We start from the raw sequence: 23,164 nt of genomic DNA, 5'->3' as shown, positions 1-23,164 counted from the left end.
CGTTCAACTTTGGTGGACTCCACCAACTGAGAGAGTGCGTGAGAGACACGCTTCAAACAATTCTTTCCATTTTTTTCTCGTTTGGTGGTTAGGATAAGTATGATTATATTCGAAAATTGATTTTAATTCACTTGATAGATATTTACGTCATCTTCTTTTTGCAATTTCAATGCATGAAATGTATAATTTATGTACCACACTTACAATTGTGGTGTGTAATTTGTAAATGTCAATTTAGTTAAACCAACACACGCTGTCCACGGAACGTCGTATACGAAACGCAATCGACATACATAGTCATATAATTGCATACAAATGCTCAAATAAAACATTCAATTTTATTATCACAAGGGGAAGGTAACAACATCATAGCATCGTTATCTCAACATGTCATCGTAGCATTAATACATGATCTTAGCACATCAAACATGTTCCAACAGTTTTAGGATCATAATATCATGAAAGAAAGCAAATCACTAAAGCATATCATGATCTCAAAAGCAAGGCATAACACACGTTATCACACAACAAGCAAGACACCGTAAACCAAAGTGTCTTCACATGATCGCTTTCCTTCTCAAACTCATGTTCTAGATCCTCAAGGTTCCCGCTAATCAAACATTCACAATTACAAGTAACTAGGTCACTCACTAAGACAAGATCTATGGAACACATACTAAGTCTAGAATGTAAGGATTTCGAAACAACTTTGAAAAACATGGCTTGATCCTTAAAAAGAGAAAAGTTTACAAATAAGTCCCCTTAACTCTTGATTAGTTCTGAAAAGAGTCATTATACTTTCCAAATCTTTGAGTTTTAGTCACTATGTTAAAAATTAGAACTTGACAACCCTAAGACAAGTTTCCAAAACAAAACCAACCGCCTTAAAAGAGTGTATAGGCAGCAGCCTCTTATACCAAAGACGGGTAAATCCTTATCTTTTAAAACGACGTCATAAACACCTAAATGTACCAAATTTTGATTTTCCACCAAATAAAACGCCCTCAAGGCACATGTAGGTTCGGTCATCCCCTTTGGGACTTAAACAAGTTTTGTTTCCAAAACTATGTAGCACCATGAGTTAGCCTCATCACCTAAATCAAAACTGACACAGACTCTTTTAATCAAAAACAATTTCCAAGAACCCATAAGAATTCATAAAAACCCCAACTTTTTATAAAATTCATAGTTTTCCAAAAAGAGAACCCTTTCTAAAAATAAAAAGAGATGGAAAAGAACCTAAAACAATAGAAGAAATAACTCAAGGAGACAAGAATAAGCATCGACCTTGCGCTTTAAATAAAGAAGAAAAGAAAATAATTTTCCCCTTAATGAAGAAGAGTGTGTCCACCTCAAGGAGTAAGAGATTTTTTCAAAACTATTTTCTGATTCACTACTAGCCTATTTATCGAGATAGGAAGAACTTTAGAAAATCATCCTAAACCCCCTTATGCTACTCGACCAAGCCCCTTAAAAATAAAATAAAAAATTATGTTTGATTCTAACTGACAATTATCTTATCTCTTGTTGGGCCGCAAGAGGATAAAACTTCAGGAGATCAGCACATTGGACTAACAAGAGCAAACCACAAGTGGATTGACACCAAATCTTTCACATGAAACCTTAAGGCATTATGTGTATGAGTCATCTCACTTATAAAGTGCTCAACACTCCCCTAATCATCCAATGTGAGACTTCTGACATCCCAACAATCTCCCCATCAAGTGTGAGTCTATCTCAAGCGGAAACCTCCAAATACTTGTACTGCTGTTGCTGTTGGATCTCCATCAATGGAACACGCCGCCTAACCACCATTGCAAGGAAGACTTTCGACACAAAGAGTCGTCACATGATCGCACTAACCATCAACTCTGACCGTTTGGCCCAAATAAAAGAAAATTAAAAAATTAATATGGGCCCATTATAAATAGCATCCCATATCCGTTTTTTTACACACTTTTTTGCATTAATATGAGTACATTTGTTATAAATATTAATTAATATTTAAATTTAAATTATGCTTAGATGGAAATAAAAAATATAAAGAAATGATGTACAATGGGGTCCAACTAAATGTAAAATTAGCAACCGTGACTGGAGTGAATTCTGCATGGATTGCTTATGAGTTGTTTAAGTCTTATGTGGCAGTATGGGCCCACCAGAATAGCACTTAAGCAACCCAACTAGCAACCATGCATTGGAGTTGCTCTTAGGTGTATGAGTCCTCTCACTTATAAAGCACTCAACACCCCCTAATCATCCAATGTGAGACTTCTTACTCACACTTGACATCTCAACATCTCTCAGATAATCAAATTGTATATCTAGTCCAAAATTTGAGCTAAATCATTAAAACTAAAAATAAAATAATTAATTTCAACATAAATTTCTATCAGATATACTTCCAATTAATTTGATAAACAGAGTTTTTTTCAGGATTAAAAACTATGAAATTTTTTATATGAACGATTTTAGATTAAGGTGTATAAGTTAGGGATCAAAAACATATTTAACCTTATAATTAGGGAAGTGTTGGGAAAAAAAAAGATAGAAAGAGAAAGAGAGTAAAAATGAGATGGAAAAGAAAGAGATATGTAAGTATATCAAAACTCTATTTGACTGGTGGCAATAACTACATATAATCTTGTAACCAAAAAAATAATTACAATAATCTTTATCTATCTATTTTCTTCCTATTTCCATGTATTATTCAACATCCTAAAATATATTTATAGGCATTATATGCATTTATAAACATGTTGATTATTCCCCAATGAGTTTCTCCATGGACGAGTTCTTCAATTTGCTTTTAGAAAATGTGTTTAAGGTGAGCCTATTACATGATGATGGCTATAATTTATCTAATTCCTTCGCTATTTAATTATCTTTTAGAATTATGTTTGATTTTATGTAATCATTAGATTATTTAATTATCCTTTTAGTAGCACATGGCGAATCATACAGAATATAAACAATATAAATAAAAACTACACATAAAGTAAACAAAGTGTTTGAGTACAAAAAGAAAATACTATTTTAATGGTCACATGCCTTTTTAAAAAAAGTATGTTTTAGTAATTCCAATTTATAAAATATTTTGCACAATTTCAATCATAACCACACTAAATGTGCAACTAATTAAAATGGTTTTGCCTCCATTCCCGCTCCCCAGCAGCAACCCGAGCAACATGTTCAAGAGAAGCTTGAAAGCTCGGTACGAGGTTCTCGTACCTCAATCTCAATGAATCAGATGATTTTATCACTACAAACAAATTTATTTTGAAAGGTTAGCATGTCAAAGATGATGAGAACAAGATCCTGTTATCGAGTGAAACTTAGTGACTAGATTTCTCTCCATAAACATTCAAAGGGCCTTTATCCTATTTAATAAATACGACGAGATATTGACACAAAATTTCAACCTGAGTGAACACAAGAGACTCAAGATTTTCTTAGCGTACCTCCGATTGTATCCAGAAAGAAAATAGCAGGATCTAGTTTGTCAATTGGGGACTACAGAATGAAAATAAGATTCTATAAGACTCAACAATAGAAGACAAGTATGACCAAGAATACAACATGCAATATGCAACAAAAGAAGAATGAACAAGATGATAATGTTTTGAGCAAGGGAAATACAAATTATTTTTATTCTTCAAAAATATAAATTTGAAGCAATCCGACCATATTTCTAAAAACTAGAGTGGATCAGACAGTTCAACTAGAAAACTTGTTAACTGGACGACTTTTCGAACCTTTGTATTCACTTTCAAATTAGCTAAAAACACATTTACTTCAATGGCACAAGAAACATGAATTGACCAGAAGCACATTTAAACTGCCTTGAAATGTGCGCCGACAGAAATACAAACACACCGACCTCAACCAAATCAGCAACAAGTCAAAGATAACTGTGATTCAACTAATTGGATAACTTAACAATGAAAACTTTTTTCTAGTTCAATGACGGGTTCATTTTTCATGATATTGAATCCGGCTCAATAAAAGGTAATGGATGTAAGTTTTGCCCATCCATTTGAAAACTGGATAGCTAGTTCAACTTCTCATTTGAAAACTTGATAGCAAGCATATAAGGTAATAGATGTAAGTTTAGCCCATATTTTTATATATATATTGAGAGAACTAGTTAAAAAAAAGCTTAATAATTTGTTATAGGAAATCCAATCATTGAGTTATATACTAAATTTAGTTAATTCAGAAATTTGTAGGTATGTAATTTTATATTAGTTAATATATACTTATATTTTTCTCATAGGGGCTTCCATTATTTTGTCTCTAAATGATAGCTCAAGTGTCAAGAGCTAGAAACATATAAATTGGAAAGAGGAAAGTCCATGGATCAAAATCCATGGTGGATGTAATTTATCTTTTCGAGGTACCAAAAAAAAAGTTATTATTTACTTATATTTCAAAATGTATATTATCCATCAAAATAAAGTTGACTCAGTATTAAATTATTTGAAAATTTTATGAAAATTGTGTCTAAGACTGTTCCGCACCAAAATTATGTACCATTCTTTGTACATTCTTAATTCTAGGATGGTCCTTCGACTTGGTAAAGCAGTAAAATACCATGGCCCCGCCGGCATGTTCAAATATTAATATCCATGTCAACTTGAGCTATTTGAAAAACGTGCTGCTAAATAAACACATTTTCAATACAATAAGAGCAATTCCTTGTATTTTTCTTTTCTGGATGAAAGAGCGACTGGAGCTTCTGAAACCTTACAAAAACTTATTACATGGTATTCCTCACTAAACAAGAATCAATCTGATTTTTTCCCACAAAGAACTAACTGTATTACAACCTGCATCAAAGCACCCTTGAAAGGCTTCATATAACCCAAAATTGATGCCTTCATCAATGCTCATGGACTATACTTAACCCATTAATGGCCAAAAAGGATTTTAAAACAAAATTTCTTATACCATCCCCAAAGAATTTACCAATAAAGCAATCGACGACCCTATATTCCCATCTACGTGACAGGCAAGAAATATTACAGAACTCGTATTCATGAAACAGAATAGCTTGGATCATGGAGAGTATGAAGGACCCGCAACAAGGGGGGAGGGGCACACCGCAAACATGGCAAAGAATGGACACTTCCCACCGAAAGTGTTGCACAAAAGCACCAAATAGAAACGGCAACTTCACTGCACAAAGTTCTGAGCCCATCAAAACTGCAAACTCTTCAGGGCTCAAAAAGACTGAGTAGAGCCAAAAAAATGCCTCAAATAAATTGGCAACCCTTTGATTCTCCTAAAGAATTGATAAGAGCCGAGAACTTGAGAAATAAGCAACAGGACAAATGAACAAAGAATCAATCCATAGGCTTTAAGAAGCTGTGCCAACTGATGACTTCTCTAATTTTTCCTTCTCAATTTCAGCTCGTCTCAGCTCAGCATGTTGAGCAACGCCATTAGCAAGCGCTTGATATTTGAATTCAAGTGTCTGAGTGAGGTTCTCAAACCTCAATGGATCTGAAGATTGTATCACTACAGGCAAATTTATTTCAAAAGGTGACCATGTCAGGAATCAACAATAAAAATGGTGATAATAATGGTAATGACAAACCTCAAGATTTTTATTGGCATACCTTTGATTGCATCCACAAAGAAAATAAAAGGATCCACCTCGTCAATTGGGGACTGCAACTCTTCATCATCACTAAAGTCATCATCTGAATCATCGTCATCTGAATCATGGGGCCGGAATGACTTCGCCTTTGAGCAACAGATACAGAATGAGAATAAGGTTGGAAGATTCAACAGTAAATGATGAATAAAGCAAAAAAAAACAACAAATAATAGGAGTAGAATGAATAATATGAAATTAAGTACAGAATGAGTTTGGACAAGGGAAATAGAAAATACTTCTGTTTCTCACAAATATAAACTTGAACCAATCAGACATATTTCTGAACACAAGAGTGGACCAGCCAGTTCAACCAGAAAACCAGTGAACCAAATGATTTAACGGACAAGAAAAGCATCAACCAAAGCAGCAACAAGTCAAAGAACATCCTGCTTATTACTGAAAACTGTTGAATCCTTTCACTGAACTAGTAAGCGAACCGGTTTTGGACTGGACCCTCATTTTTACAAGGTGGACCGCGCCTTAGCAAAAGATGGAATTGAGTGCAAAAACCAACCCAATGCTACCATTATGCATTGGTAGTAGCACCAAACTTATATGTGTCCATGGTTATGGTAATCCATGTTATTTCAAATAATAGTTACTGAATTTATGAAATATATGCAAATATGTTACAAAAAAAACATTATTTAATGTAAAACCTTAGAATTTTCATTCTCTACACTTACAAATAATGTTACTTTAAATTCAAGCTCATCGAAAAATGTATCATAATAACTCTGGTTCAACCATAATTGGACCACTTAACCATGAATACTTTTCTAGTTCAATGATGGGTTCGATTTTCAACACATTGAATCAGACACAATAGTTCTTATGATCATATTCAATTAATCAGATTTGTCAGTATCAAGTATAACAGCTTCATAACAAGGATAACGCCTAAGCAAATCATGAACTACTATTATTTCCTATGTTACACCTGAAACATAAAAGCATACACTTAAATTCATTAATTGCATGAAGACTTGATGAGATCAAAACCTGTTCAGCCAACTTTCTAAGCGTGATAGCATCAGCTTCATCCCCATCATCACCATCAACTCCCATTTCCTTGTCAAAACCACTGCCATCCTCATCGTCATCATCAGTCTGAAAGCCATCCATATCATCATCATCTTCAGCTTCTTCCTCTTTCGCAGCCTCTGCGCAGTGAGTACAATAGACTGAAAATTAGGCACTCAAACAAAAACAATGTCGGTAACATCTTAAAGTAACAAAACATACAGACCTGCAACTTGATCCTTGTATGCAGCTAAAAGTTCAAGAGTGGCCCGGAACACCCGGCCTAAAGCCTCCCCTGGTAACTGATCAGCTGGGAGTGCCAGTAATGATGTTAAACCAAGGCAGCACACTTTCTTCTCATGTTCCCTGCATAAAGTTGAAAGTTTGCCAAAATAAGGACCTTCGAATTGTCACAAAATAATTTTTAATGTTTTATTGAAGGAGAGTACAGAGACATTATTGAAGGAGAGTACAGAGACAAGTTAAGGTAAGAAGGACAAACGGTGAAAGGGGGGAAAATGAACAGACCTTTTGAAATTAGCACGCAAACCGCTCTTCTTGACTTGTTCCAGCAAATGAAACCAAACATGGAATATTTCTGATGCAACACCTAACTTTTGCAGTATGCTGAGAGTCAGCACAGCATTGTAGTATAGAGCATCTGCAATCTACAAAAATTATCTCCTGTTAGAAGGAACTAGTCTTCTCCATTCTGACTAATAATCTTAAAGAACCTGGGCAAATTCTCAATATATATAAAAAAACTCCTTAGGGTCAAAGCCAAAAAAGGCCTTAAATGTGTTATAATCCTTAACATTTTATTTTGCTCCTTTTTTAAGTAAAGAAACTTATAAATTATACTATTATAACACTCAAGAAAGTAAAACCCATATGGAGTTATGAACTAGAAGAACTAAGTGTTTTCATAGAAAACTATCACAACAAAAGATTTTTCTGACTAGGTAGGCTACACTACTAAATGGATCCAAGGACACCATAATGTCCTATTTGTGTCGGAAATCCTAGAATTAGGATTAGACCTAACTCTACTCCTCAGAGGTGAGGGTTTTCTACCCTTTATAAACATTTATCTGGCTATATCTCTAGTCAACACACCTTCTATTCCTTGGGCCAGACATCTGGAGGGTGGAATTTGCAAGAATGAACATCTGTCGGTGGCCCATATATGGTTGGTCTCCAAGAACAGATATATATGGTAGGCATCAATGCCAAATTAGAGTTCGGGTTATGCCAAACTCTACCCCGAAAGCTAGCTTACGGGTGGGGCCGTGGGGGTTATTCTACCCCTTTATATGGACTATTTTTACCATACCTCTAGTCAATGTTGAGACACACACTGATCAAGCCCAAGGCTGAACATCTGGAGTGTGAAGTTTGCATGACTTTATATCTGCAGGTGACCCATTTAAGTGTGGCCCAATAAAAAGATCCAGGATAGGCTCTGATACCATCTTAGAATTTGAGTTAGGTCTAACTCTAACCCAAAAGCTAGCTCAAAGGTGAGGGTTATTCTACCATTAATAAACACTTACATGGCCATATCTCTAGTTAATGTGAGACTTTCTATAGTTCACCCACTTCCATTAAATTGGAAGGTCAAAATATATTGCATATCCAAACTACAATTTTACTGTGAAGCTGAGTTAAGAAAGTTTCAGAGCACAAGGGTTTTAGATGAACAACAGTGAAAAGGAAACCCAGCAAAATTCAGTATTGACCACGTACAAACATTATTATATAACCAAGGAAGCAACACAGGCTGATCTGTTAATTATTGATTGGAACAACCCCTTACCACTTGAAAGAAAAGACATTTCAAATATGATTTTTCAGTCCGATGCAAGCGTTCAACCGTAATTCGGAGATACGGCTCAACCCAATGGTCCACCTGCCCTCTGCAATTCTGGAAGACAACTTCAATAAGCTTTGGAGCTGGTACAATATCATTATCCTCCATATTCTTATCAGCCATTATCTGCAACATGACATACAATTACAAACCACAAAGGCACCAGTAATATCAGAGAATAAAACTATAACAATCTCTATCAACAACTAAGTTCCAAAAAGTAACTCACAGATGAAATCATGTTCCATAGACTCTGTTGATAGTCGGGTTCTTTGCAAGTAAGGAAATGGGCAGTTCCCCTTGAAATATAGTTGTCCAAAGGAACTAAAATGTCTGCAGAAGTTTAACTCTTGACATATGAATATATACGAAGCAGAAAATATGTACATGGATGAAAAATCTCTAACCACGTCAAAATAAATTAGAGTTTGTTGAGACGCAGTGTGTGGATAGCAACAGATTTGCCAGTAAAATAGGATGAATAAAAAAGAAGCAGAAGCTACCTTAATTCGATCAATTCGCTATTTATACTAAAGTAGAATTGTAGTCTGTGCGAGTTCCTAAGTACTTAACAAATCTTTCACACACAGGCAATGCAAAGAAGAGAAGATATAGAGACAAAGACAGAATCAAGGAGTTCCCGAATCCTCCCAAAATATTATACAAGTGCTGACACACAAACAAGAAGAAACCAAAGATCTAAAAGAACAACAACACAAATGAACTTCAACGGAACTTTAGCTCATTTGCCAGTGCCCATGTTATCTTTTTCCCTTGTTTCTAAATGATTATTTTAAGCTGCTCAAAGCTGTGTTTATCTTCATACTAAGACTGACAATCTAACTTATCTTTAATTCCAATATAATACAGTAATAGGTCACCCATAAATTATCTACACTAAGCACTCTGACATGAGCAAAGAAAACGCAAAGTCAAATGTAAAAGCCATACTTGGAAAGAAATCAATTGCCCAATCTGCCAGTGCTTCCATCATCAACGGCCAAAGAGTCCACATATCCAATGATATTGTTGGAGAGAAAAAGGTCATATATGATACAATCTCCAGAACTTCTTCAAAAACCTCTGCAGGCATGAAAATAAGAAAATGGAAATGAGCCAGGAAATGCAGGTGAAATTAAAATTTACAAATCATAGTCTTAATAGTTCACACCAAAACCTATTAACAGAAATATGCACCCCCTGACCCCCACTTAAAAACCCAAGTTAAATCATTCATCATAATTTTTTGACAGGAATTGAAGAACACTGTAGACAAGTTAAAGCTACAAAGATGTGAACAGACCTAAATTCTTACGATGCAGAACAACGTACACCCATACTAAAGTGAAAAGGGAGAGAAAGAAAAGAAAAGACCATCTACCATAGCAACAGATCGGTTTCACAGATCTGGCATAGCAGTAACCAGTAAGTCAAAATAGATTTAAGGATCCAGAAGGTCTGAAAAGGACAAGGTGCTGGTTTACGAACTATAATCTTTTAGGCACCTTCAGAAGATGCTAAATTATTCAATCTTCTTTTATTTTCTTAATACACTCTTCAAATCTAGTTTTCTTTCAATAGACAAGGGCGTGTGTCATCAATTGTTCTACCAATGTCTTTATGATTAGCTTTAATGGTCTTGATGGAATTAAAGAGACAAATTTAGAGGCAGTATACATCTGCGCCACACAAGTTAATTTAGTTTTTTTGGCAAATCTTGTAATTTAAGGAAGATTCATTGATTAGCAGTTGAATTGAGATGAGATTAGGCATGTGGCTTCTAACAGTTTCTTAGAAGGGAACTCTCCAAGATGACTTGCTGGGAGATTCGGTATTTTTTATTATTCATGTTTCCCTTTAAGGTTTCATTGGCACAGCAGTTGGTTTGAAATAAAATCAGGCATTGGGCTTCTAGTTCGTAGAAAGTACAGTTTCTCTAGCTACTGGTATTAGTAACCTAGAGAGAGAGGTAGACTTGAAGAAGAAATTATTTATATTCAGTTACTGAGTGATTACAATTCATAGTTTACACCTATAGCATGAGGTAGCTTCAAACAGAAGCTATGGCAATTGTAACAGCATAACTCTAGTCTAACCACAACCTACAGTTATAGCAGTGGAGCTAACTAACTAGAGCATTAGCAAGATGGGTGACAAGACCAAAATCGCATCTAACATGCAGTAAGAGATACAGTAGCTTTGTTTCACTGATACTTCGGATTATCTTTGCTGATGTGATTCTTATAGATTTAAGGATCACTTCAATTTTTTTAAATTCTTATAAATATAAATAGAAGTGTAATACACACACAGCAGACACCAAATGACATTAAAAATAGATGGAGTAAAAAATAAGGTTCAAATAGCAAACAACTATTATTCACGTTTTTATTAAAAAAAACATTAAAACAAAGAAATGAAGATTACAAAGTTGGATGATATGGATCCTCCATAACAAAAATTGTGTGGGAGAGGGTGGGAGTACCTTGACCATCAGTTGTTAACATTCTTCGCATTATCGGAAGCAAGGTTGGCTCAATTTGAACAAAAAGGTGAGGAAGCCTGCTCACTGATTCAAGGATTGTGCTAATAGCACGTAAACAACCAACTGCAGCTAGAGCACCTGGATCATCAGCTTCATCATCAGCTTCTGCAGTGTTCATACATCTCCAAAATGCAGCTGCCTATTTTTTTTAAAAAAAGGAGACTAAGATATTATTCTACAACGAAGTACTAGCTTCTTAAACCACGCACAACTTTTTTGACAGATACAAACGAGAAAACATATTACCAAATTTTGGCACAGCCCAAGTGCATAAGGTGCCATTTCTTCCCCAAACTTGTCCACAATAGTCTCCAAAGTAAATACAAGGTCCTCATTCTCAACCTCATTCATAAGTTTGAAAAACTCTGTATAAATTCCATTTGATTAAACTCATTCAGCAAGTTAAATTATAATTATAAAGTGAAGGTAAAATTTTCACAGCCACATACCATCAAGGAGCTGAGGAAGAATAGGACGGATTTCATTCAAATCTGCATCATCGCAGAATGAGAAAATAACCATAAATATAAACCATATAGAAAAAGAACTATGCAAAATACAATCACACAAATAGAAACAAAAAGTAAAAGCTACCTTTGCAAGCTTCAATAAAAGAACGCAAAGCAAAAACAGAATCCACACGCACAGGAAGTTCGGGATCTTGCATTCTGGATACAACACACTGCAATGCCCTCCGGAAATTGTTCTGATCTGAGAAGTTAATATGGGCATATTGTCCTGCAACCCATGCTGCCTGATTTTTACAGAAAAATAAAAAGACTAATAAGAAATGAAGATTTCATAATCTTTGACTAAAATTCAAATTAGCATCCATCAAATCAAATGAACATATTCAATTGGATAATAATGCTCTGCTTAGGTAGTATGTATTAGAGTATATAGGTGATATGAAAATATTGGTTATGCTTAGTGTGTGTGTGCCAGCTGGAATGCCAGCTGGACACAGTTGTTAATTCTGTTTTGAACAGCTGTCAATTCTGTTAGAGGAACAGCTGTCAATTCTGTTAGAGGTTGTTACCATTCAGTTAGAGTTAGCTTAGCTGTTAGTTTAGCTTGTAGAGCAAGCTTCTTCAATCCTATATAAGGATTCAATCCTCATTGTATCGGTTAACAATTCATAGTGAATATTTCATATGCAAATCTTTTTCTCTTTCTCTGGTTTTCCTATTATGGTATCAAGAGCCTAAGATCCATGGCTATGGATGCTTCATCTCCTTCCTTACCTTCTTCTTCTTCTTCTACAAACACTCTCTCTCAAGCGTTTTCTCACAAATTGAGCATCAAGCTCGATGACTCCAATTTCTATTCATGGAAACAACAAGTGGAAGGGGTCATCAGATCACACAAGCTTCAGAAATTTGTGCAAGATCCACCTCTGATTCCTGAGAAGTTCTTGACTGATGCAGATAGGATCACAGAGAATGTGAATCCTGCATTCTCAGATTGGGAGCAACAAGATTCACTCCTCTTCACATGGCTTCTCTCTACTCTTTCACCTTCAATTCTTCCAAATGTGATTCAGTGTGTGCACTCCTGGCAGATTTGGGAAGAAATTCACTCATTCTTCAATGCAAAATCACGTGCTCAGTCAACACAGTTGAGGAATGAACTGAAGAACATCACAAAAGGTACAAAAACTGCTTCTGAGTTTCTGCAAAGAATCAAGACAATTGTGAATACTCTTGCTTCAATTGGAGAACCTGTCACCTTTCGTGATCATCTAGAAGCGATTTTCGATGGTCTCTCAGAAGAATACAGTGCTTTGATGACTGTTATCTACAATCAAACCACCTATTACACAATCTCTGAAGTGGAAGCCATGGTGATCTCTCATGAAGCGCGGTTTGACAGGATGCGGAAGAAGAAACTCGCAGAAACCACTCCTTCGGTGTTTCTGACGCAAGCGACAGCGCCGTCTGCATCTTCTACAACACCGGCGCCGCCGCCACAAGCTTTGTGGACTCAGCCTGCTCCGGCGCCGCCGCCACCAGCGACGCAACCTCCAGCGACAGCTGTCGCTCCTTTCCAGCCAGTCGATGCTGCTGTTGACTCTGGTTATGGGAATCGCGATGATCAAAATCGCAATTCTGGAAACTATGGCAGAGGACGCGGGCGCGGAAGAGGACGCAATGTCCAGTGCACTTACTGCAACAAATGGGGCCATGATGCAGCTTCTTGTTGGTCGCGTCCCTCAGGAGTTAGTCCTCATGCTAATTCCAGTACCAATTCTGGTCAATCTGGGAATTTTGGTCAGAATTACCCTGCTCCTGGTGTCAATTTAGGGTTTCCTTCAATGCAATTTGGGGGTTTTCCCTCTATGGCCAATTTTGGGTTTTCTCCTTATGCTTCGTGTAATTCAGTGTTTCCTCAGTATGGTTCAGGTGCTATTCAACCTTCTGGCATGCCTCAATGGCCTCCTTGGTGTATTCCACAAATGCCTTATCCACAAGCTGCTGGAATGCAATTTGCTCGTCCTTGGACTCCTCAGGGTCAGTTCTCAGCACCTTCTGCTCCATCACCTCAATTTCCTAGGCCACCACAGCAACAAGTCTCTACTGGAATGCTTCCTCAGGCCATGTTAGCTACTGTTCCTACACAGAATTCATCACAGATAGCTTGGTGCCCTGACTCTGGAGCCACTCACCATGTGACTAACAATCCAGGCATTTTTGTGGATCATATTCCATCACCAACACAGGATCAGCTTCTGGTGGGAAATGGTCAAGGACTGCCAATCCAGTCTATAGGTTCAGCCACTCTTCCTTCTTCTTTTAATCCTACAGCTAGTTTAATTCTTAAAAAGCTTCTTCTTGTGCCTTCTATAACTAAAAATCTTGTTAGTGTTAGTCGTTTTGCTCGTGATAATAATGTTTTCTTCACTTTTCATGCCAATCATTGTTGTGTTCGTCATCAGGACACTTATGAGCTTCTTCTCACTGGTGCTGTTGGAGATGATGGTCTATACTACTTTGATGGACCACTCACCAAAGCTAGCTCACAACCTGCTGTCAATGTTTCTTCTCTGTCCTCTTTACATTCTCAGTCTTTGTCAAGGTCTTCACAGGCTTGCTTAGCTTCCAAGTCTGCAGAAAATAAAGCAACTTCTGCTATTAGTTTGCATTCTGCTTCTGTTTCTCCTGTTGTTTCTAGTATAACTCAGTGCAATAATGATGTGCATTCTGTTCCTGTTTCATCTACTGTTTCTGGTTCAGCACATTGTAATAGTGGTAGTAGCATTTCTCTTTATGATTTGTGGCATTCAAGATTAGGTCATCCTCATCATGATGTACTTAAACATACTCTTTCTTTGTGTAATGTTTCTGTTCCAAATAATAAAAGTGTGTTTTCCTTTTGCAAGGCTTGTTGTCTGAGTAAACTTCATAGACTACCTTCTTCTCCTTCTACTGCAGTTTACAATACTCCTTTTGAACTTGTCTTTGCTGATTTGTGGGGACCAGCCTCTCTGGAATCCTCTTGTGGGTTTTTATATTTTCTAACATGTGTTGATGCATGTACTAGATATACTTGGATATTTCCCTTGAAGAGAAAATCAGACACTTGTGCTACTTTTATCAATTTTCAAGCTATGGTTGAGTTGCAGTTTGGTCACAAACTTAAGAGTGTCCAAACTGATGGGGGAGGGGAATTTAAACCCTTATCCTCTCATTTTCAGAAGTTGGGAATTATTCATAGACTTACCTGCCCACATACTCACCATCAAAATGGGAGTGTAGAGAGAAAACATAGGCATATAGTTGAAACTGGTTTAGCTTTGTTGTCTCATGCCTCAATGCCTTTGCATTTCTGGGATCATGCTTTTCTTGCTGCCACTTATCTCATAAATAGAATGTCTACAACAACTTTACAAGGTGCAAGTCCTTACTTCAAATTGTATGGTCAACATCCTGATTTTAAGAGTCTAAAGGTCTTTGGGTCAGCTTGCTTTCCTTTTCTTAGACCTTATAATTCTACTAAATTGTCTTTGCATTCCAAAGAGTGTGTGTTTATAGGGTACTCAATTAATCACAAAGGATACAAGTGTTTGGATCAATCTGGTAGAATTTATATCTCTAAAGATGTTCTTTTTCATGAACATCGCTTTCCCTATCCTAGTCTTTTTCCTGATGAGACTACTTCTTCTACCTCAGCTGAGTTTTTCCCTTTATCTACTATCCCTATAGTTTCACACACTACACCACCTGCATTGGCTAGTTCTGGCTTTTCCTCACCAGGTTCAGCTGATTCACCACAACTGCAGCAGCCTCCAAGTGTTACTGTTTCAGCAGATGTTCCTTCTTCATCAGTTTCTGCAGATACTTCCCCAGCATTATCTTCTGCTCATGATCAGCCAGCTGATACTCCTGTTTCAGTGGCTGTTGCAGCTCCTCCAGTGGCTGTTAACAGTCATCCTATGCAAACTAGAGCCAAATCAGGAATTGTCAAGCCAAGGTTACAACCCACTCTGTTACTTACTCACATGGAACCAACTTCTGTCAAGCAAGCTATGAAGGATGCTAAGTGGTATAAGGCAATGCAAGAAGAGTACACAGCTCTTATGAACAATGGTACATGGACTCTTGTTCCTCTACCAACTAACAGAACAGCGGTGGGGTGTAAGTGGATTTTCAGAATCAAAGAGAATCCTGATGGCTCTATCAACAAGTACAAAGCACGGCTGGTGGCTAAAGGCTATAGTCAAGTCCAAGGGTTTGATTATTCTGAGACCTTTTCCCCAGTAGTGAAGCCTATTACAGTGAGACTTATCCTTTCACTTGCTATTTCAAGAGGCTGGCCACTACAACAGCTGGATGTCAACAATGCTTTTCTTAATGGTGTGTTGGAAGAAGAGGTGTACATGGTACAACCTCCTGGTTTTGAGCACAAGGACAAGAATCTGGTCTGCAAGTTGCAAAAGGCCCTTTATGGCCTCAAACAAGCTCCAAGAGCTTGGTTTCATAGGCTGAAAGAGGTTCTCATCAAGTTTGGTTTCCAAGCCAGCAAGTGTGATCCCTCCTTATTCACCTACTATTCCTCACAAGGCTGCATTTACATGCTTGTTTATGTGGATGATATCATCATCACGGGGGCTTCTATGACTCTCATTCAACAACTTACAACTCAACTTCATTCTATTTTTGCTCTAAAACAGCTTGGTCAACTTGACTATTTTTTGGGTGTTCAAGTCACTCATTTGACTAGTGGAAGCTTGCTGCTGAATCAAACTAAGTATATTTCAGACCTTCTCACCAAAGTCAACATGCTTGATGCTGCAGCTATTTCCACTCCTATGCAATGTGGCGTCAAACTCTCCAAACATGAAGGTTCTGTTCTAAAGGATCCTACTGAGTATAGAAGTGTAGTTGGTGCACTTCAATATGCAACCATTACTCGCCCAGAAATCTCATTTGCAGTCAACAAGGTGTGCCAATTTCTGGCACAACCTCATGAGGAGCATTGGAAAGCTGTCAAAAGGATTCTAAGATACCTAAAGGGCACTCTTACTCATGGTGTACTTCTTCAACCATGTTCCATGACCAGGCCTCTCCCTTTGATTGCCTACTGTGATGCTGATTGGGGATCTGACCCTGATGATCGCAGGTCCACATCAGGCTCATGTGTTTTTCTTGGTTCCAATCTTATTTCTTGGACAGCTAAGAAGCAGACTCTGGTTGCAAGGTCAAGCACTGAGGCAGAGTATAGGAGTCTAGCAAATACTACTGCAGAACTGTTATGGGTGCAATCTTTACTCACAGAACTGAAAATTCCCTTTACTACTCCTACAGTTTATTGTGACAACATGAGCACAGTGTTGCTGACTCACAATCCTATTTTGCACACCAGAACTAAGCATATGGAAATGGATATATTTTTTGTAAGAGAGAAGGTTCAGGACAAGAGTCTCCTTGTTCAGCATGTGCCCTCTGAACATCAAAAAGCTGACATCTTCACCAAAGCTCTCTCCCCAACAAGGTTTCTACAGCTCAAGGACAAACTGAATGTAGTTGACAAGCTTCAGCTTTTGTCACCTCCTTCAGTTTGAGGGGGTGTATTAGAGTATATAGGTGATATGAAAATATTGGTTATGCTTAGTGTGTGTGTGCCAGCTGGAATGCCAGCTGGACACAGTTGTTAATTCTGTTTTGAACAGCTGTCAATTCTGTTAGAGGAACAGCTGTCAATTCTGTTAGAGGTTGTTACCATTCAGTTAGAGTTAGCTTAGCTGTTAGTTTAGCTTGTAGAGCAAGCTTCTTCAATCCTATATAAGGATTCAATCCTCATTGTATCGGTTAACAATTCATAGTGAATATTTCATATGCAAATCTTTTTCTCTTTCTCTGGTTTTCCTATTAGTATGAAGTGAATAGCAGAGAAAGGGAAGTTAGAAAAGATCACACCATTCCCTTGTTTAAGTGCATTTTACAAGGAAATGAAGATATTTGGATTAGTTCTATTTCAGTAAGAGCCCACAATTTGCAACGTCCCAACTTTTGAAGGATGGTAAGTCTCGAGAGAATAGATATATATTCAGAGATCAATTTACTTTTTACCAATTGAATTCATATTAGCATTCTTCGGTTCAAATATACAGTCCTGAATAATAAGTTTTAGCATGAATGGTTACAACTGTAAATCAAACAATAGAAACTTGATGAAAAAGAAAGAAGCGGAAAGAACAACTTTATTGAATGAACAAATCTGCATAGGAAAATGGAGAGACTCCCCAAAGATTTTCCATTCTCACCAAAGCTCTTGCTTGGCTCTTTCCAAAATACTATTTCCTGAATGTCTCCTTTCTACTATTTCCCTCTTTATCTAATTGAATCTCCTGTAGCTAACTTCCCTAACTAATCCTAACTACTATGTCACCTCTATTCTACCATACTACCCTAGCAGTAGCACAAATGTTTTATCTTTGTGAGGTATCACTGAAAGGTTTGGGTAATTAATTTATATATCCATGCCACCTATGTACCAAAAAGCAAGCCCAATTAAACAAAAATGATTGATTTCTAACATAAAGTAAATATAACTGAGCACACACGCAAATTAGGAATGGTGCATGAGCCATGACTTACATGTAACAAAACGATTTACAAAGAAATGGACACAACTATCTAAAAAACAACCAGAACATATGATCAGATACGCTGATCAAAATTAGGGTATGATTTTAGTGGAGTTTAGGCTTTACTTGCTTTGGCATTTTAATAACAACATTGATACTCCCGATAGGAGAAAGGGAGAGAAAGTAAACTAAAATAGGAGAACATACCTTAGCTCTAAGGTGGCCAACAGGACTGTTAAACTCAGGAAAGACATGTTGCACTAACATACGCTCAAGTTCAGATTTGTACGGCTCGGACTGCTTCAATTTGTCACAAAGTGCACCAATAGCAAGAAGAGCACCATCTTTCTGTCTATACGGCTTGTATTCTATGGAAGCTTCATCATACCTAGTATAGCAAAAATCTAAATATTGCACCCAACTATAGATTGTTCATGCTAACTGCAACAATAAGCAAGATATTACCTTCTGAAAATTTCAACTATGAATTGAATGAACTTATGAAGATTTTCTTTCCCGCGTTTTCGAACCAACTCACTCACAAAATCCATAGACGCAGTCCTAGGACTATACAAATCTTCAATTATGTCTGTAAAAAAGAATTAGTAGGCATCAGCAATCTCAATGTAATTCTTTGAAATATTATTCCCATGCTTACCACAATAAGACTTACCATAGCCTTTCCTTACATACTCATGTGGATCTTCCTCCCAAAGCTTTTGATCGTTATCATTGAAGCACATGAGGGGAAAAACTATTTCAAAAAGGAGGACATCAAGCCGAGGCTGCAGCAGAGTATACATACTATTCCTTGAAATACTGCATATGTCAAAAAAGTTCAGAGAATGGGACATTAATACCAGAGGGAAGGGGAAATTGATATCTAAAACACCATGCACAGCACAAAACCATGTAGCTGCAGTGGCCACCCAACATTAAGATCACTAAGGTAGGCCATTACATTAAATCATTCATTAACTAATGCAGTGAGCTTAACGCACACAAGATTAGGGCTGGTAAGGTTTCCATTTTTATTTCCTGTTCAATTTTAATTGCAAAACCACCTTGTTTTCGTTGTCTTTTGTCTTCAAAGTTTTGTGCATGAAACAATGAAAACAATAAAAAGTTGGTTTCAATATTTCCTATACAAAACTTAAAAAGCAGGAAATAAAAGAAAACAACATGACGTTTTTGTAATTAAAACAAGAAAGAAATAGAATTGGAAACCAAAAAGGACCTTAACTACCTACACAAGTATAGTACTGTATATATCAGAATAAAAGGAAGGAAGCTAGAATATAATAAATTTAATGACAATTCAAATTAATCACTCCACCTGTTGCTTAGATATTGAAGGATCAAGTTGATAACTCTGTCAGGTAAATAGCCCCCGACGCGAATAACATTCAACAGATTTAAGTGACACTCTAAGATCTTCCCTGCATAATGCTTCTGAAACATCTGAGCAAAGGCTTTGTTTTCGGGGTTTTGCAGCTTTAAGTCACCAAAACTGTAATAGGGTAATTTATACAACCATATAATTTCAGAATCAGCCACGCAATAGCAATGCTCACATTTATTAACAAACTTAATCCACACCTCCAACATACCGAGTGTAGAGCCTATTTAGAATGTGAACTGTCCACTTCTTGACCTTCCACCAACCCCATGATTTTCTGAGCTCGGGATCCATAGGTTGACCTTCCAAGGGGACAGGCCTCTCCAATACATTTAGAAAAAGTATCATCCAAGCATTGAAGATATTTTGATCAAACAACAGCTTTGGAATCTCTAACTGAATAAATCCAACAACAAAAGCAGAATTGCACGTCAAATATATGCACTTTAGTGGAGAAAAACATCAAAATAAATGAGGCAACTGTTAGTGCTATCTTGATTGTAAAAGTGGTTCTCTCCTTTCTTTCATTTTTCCCTTATTAACAGCAAGGTTCAACTAAAATAAAAGAACCTAACATTGTGGCAGAGATTATTTAAGGAAATGATACATTACTACGAGCAGGATTCTTATATACTATTAGTTAATTTTTTGGTGTCTTTGTGCAATAAACTTCGCTTAATATTTGACATAAAAGGGAACATTCACTGCTATACAAACTACACAGTGAAGAACATGTTAATGAAGATATAAACATCAAAAGATCATTTTCAATTGTTAGCTTTTTTAGATTTAGAGTGTGTTCGCTACAGAATTTTTCTTTAAAAAATCAATTTTTCTAACTTTTAACGTGTTTGTCTCGCCTTCTAATAATAATCATTATAATATAAAAATTTGAAAACAGATTATTTGATTAGCTTATAAAAATAACTCTTTCTATAGAGAGATAAAAATATTTTTTCATAATCTTAAACAGGTGCACTCTTAATATGGGGGAAAAGGGAACATCAACCTAGGGACAGGGGAGCATAATGCAGCTTATCCACCTTGAGTTGAGTAAAAACTAAAAAGGAACACATGCTTCAAAGTAACTAATAATAACAATCAGGTACAAAATGACTATCAAATATCAATAAATGCAACATGCATCTTTAACAAATTTTAATCTATAATATAATGCATATAATAAACCCCTTCACTTAAGAAATACATGAGGAGAGAGAGCGTACATAAATGGAGGACCAGAAAATTTTACAGATAAGCTTGATTAAATCTGCTACTTCAAGTGATGGATTAACAATTTGGACAAGCCTGTTGAATATATCGAGAAGGTGGGGAAACGTTTCCTCAACAATGCGATAAACCGGAGTCCTCTCCTCATCTGACTTGAACCTGAAAAGGGAAAGTGCAATAGTTCATGTAACTAACATCTTTAAGAGTCAATTGGATTTTCAATCACTAATGAAGGTTCATGTTATCCTTCAACAATCAAGTGTACACTGAACAAGCTCTTGTCAGACAAGACAGGCATAAGTGGAAATAGAAACCATCCACCATTTTGAACCTTGTTAATGTAGATGACGAAATCCTCATAATCATAATCATACTGACTAAAAGGTATGTACTGGGGTTTGGACCTTCCTTCTGAAACAAATGACACTAGTCCTTTTTTTTAGAATTTTGGAAACTTTTTTATGACGGATTATAATCTCTCATGGTTTACTTCAACAGCTCATAAGATATTTGAATTTATCATTCAAATAATATATAGTTTAATTATTTTTCCATTGTAAGTTTTGTACTAAAAAACAGAAGACATGCATATGCATGTACAGCAAAAGTATACCTCAATTGTAACCTAACTGAAATTGTACAAACGTATTTACAGCCATTATAGTTATACATTATACTATGAAAAAAAACAAGAGCGACGTATGTGGTTCAGAAGGTAAAGGGCTATCAATAACATTAAACAACATTAGCAGCTAGTAGAAAATATCAACAAAGGGTGAACATCAATGATGACTCTTGTCGTGGACCTAACTTAGAGTCAACCTATTAAGAGTGCAAACGGGTGAACATCAATGATGACTCTTGTCGTGGACCTAACTTAGAGTCAAACTATTAAGAGTGCAAACGGGTGAATATCAATGATGACTCTTGTCGTGGACCTAACTTAGAGTCAAACTATTAAGAGTACAAACTACAAGGCAGGAAGGAGCAAGAACAGCTGCCCAATTCCTTTCAGTTAAAATAAAATAAATTCAAACTTACTCGTATTTTCTAGAAAGAATACGCAGCACAAATAAGGCACCATAGACTTGTTGATCCTGTAAGTTATGCTTCACCCAATCAAGAAGATGAGGCCACTGTTCAGGATAATCAGAATGTATAACTGTTTTCAGGCACTCACCGAGTTGCACCCTATAAACCCAACAAACATGCGAGAAAGGCACACAAGTCAATACAACGGAAATAATCAGATAAAACGCGAACACAGAAAGTTGCTAACAAACAACAGGCAGCAACAAATGAACAATTGTACCTCAACAAAGGAGGAACTTGAGTAACAAACGTGAGAATATGATTCCTCACTACATCTTTATCACTCTGCAATATCTTCTGTGGGGCATCTATATCAGCAAATAAAGAACAGTATGATCAATTAAACAAAAGGACTTCAGAAATTCATTCTCTAATCTTAATCACCAACTACAATAAAGTGCGGCGGCGCGCATATACCGGAGTCAAGAGGAGACCAATTCTTGGCAATAAAGTTCTTGAAATGAATGCTAGCCACTTGTCTCACACCCATGTCACAGTTATTGTCCACAATAATTTGCAACAGTCTCACCAGATGCTGAGGTGCATACTGGAACTGTACATCACAAAATTTCAAAAAAATTAAAAGTTGAAATTGAAATTTCATCAAATTAAAACCACTGCTACACCCAATTAGCACCCATAAATGAACACTAATGCAAATAAACAGCATAATCAACATGAATCAAGATAAATTCATGGAATTAAGGCAGTGCAACATTGAATCAACACAAAGCAGCAATACGATCAGCAAATCCGAAATTCAAGAAATGAAGAAGTGAGAACTAACTACCTGATCCAAGCTCTGCTCAGCTGCTTTGCGTTCTTCGGGATTGGGGCTAAGAGCGGCTTGGAGTATAACAGCGAGACTAGGAAGATCCATCACGATCAATCTCCGATCAACGATGAAGTGGAAATGGATGAGGAAGCTAAACCCTAGGAAGAGGGGGTTTCTTTCTAGGGTTTAGGACACCGGCGGCGAGAGCGGCGGAGTGAAGCAATCGAACAGAGAGTGGTGGTGGTGGTGCGTTGGGATTGGTGAAGTGAGAAATGAGAGAGGAAGTTGGAGGCTTTTTAAACTACTAGGGTTTACGTTTACGGGTTTTTTAACCACTTCTTTGGTGGAGTGTTTTTAATTTATTGCGACAAGTAAAATTGGTGGTTTAGCTATATGTTTGCTTTTTCTTTTTCTTTTTCTTTTTCTTTTTTACACCAACCTAATCCAATGGCCAGATAGATATTGTGTTGGGCAAAAGTTT

General features: G+C 36.7%; 1 protein-coding gene across 1 annotated transcript; it reads right to left on the bottom strand.

The window, feature by feature from the left end:
- Positions 1–4,661: 4,661 nt before the first annotated feature.
- Positions 4,662–22,982, bottom strand: LOC130728771 (importin beta-like SAD2). Its single transcript, XM_057580338.1, has 22 exons — positions 22,699–22,982; positions 22,326–22,461; positions 22,129–22,216; positions 21,858–22,007; positions 20,813–20,975; positions 19,798–19,982; positions 19,524–19,697; positions 18,861–19,006; positions 18,653–18,776; positions 18,395–18,575; positions 11,695–11,854; positions 11,550–11,591; positions 11,347–11,465; positions 11,041–11,239; positions 9,507–9,638; positions 8,785–8,888; positions 8,502–8,681; positions 7,214–7,353; positions 6,912–7,051; positions 6,665–6,825; positions 5,622–5,748; positions 4,662–5,520 (listed from the first exon to the last, which is right to left on the bottom strand). Exons 1-22 carry the CDS (start codon positions 22,786–22,788, stop codon positions 5,360–5,362), a joined length of 3,102 nt encoding a protein of 1,033 aa, XP_057436321.1. The 5' UTR covers positions 22,789–22,982; the 3' UTR covers positions 4,662–5,359.
- Between the last annotated feature and the right edge of the window lie 182 nt (positions 22,983–23,164).

Source organism: Lotus japonicus, chromosome 1 (assembly GCF_012489685.1).
Source record: "Lotus japonicus ecotype B-129 chromosome 1, LjGifu_v1.2".
Lineage (NCBI taxonomy): Eukaryota > Viridiplantae > Streptophyta > Magnoliopsida > Fabales > Fabaceae > Lotus > Lotus japonicus.
The sequence above is the reverse complement of the archived record's forward strand: the minus strand, read 5'-3'. Positions and strand labels throughout refer to the sequence as shown.

Excerpts from the sequence above, each read along its gene's own strand:
- LOC130728771 (XM_057580338.1), bottom strand. The coding sequence starts at position 22,788 with ATGGATCTTCCTAGTCTCGCTGTTATACTCCAAGCCGCTCTTAGCCCC. Across the intron at positions 7,052-7,213 it reads TTGCGTGCTAATTTCAAAAG|GGAACATGAGAAGAAAGTGT; the intron begins GTCTGTTCATTT and ends AACTTTATGCAG. Across the intron at positions 6,826-6,911 it reads ATACAAGGATCAAGTTGCAG|AGGCTGCGAAAGAGGAAGAA; the intron begins GTCTGTATGTTT and ends CTCACTGCGCAG.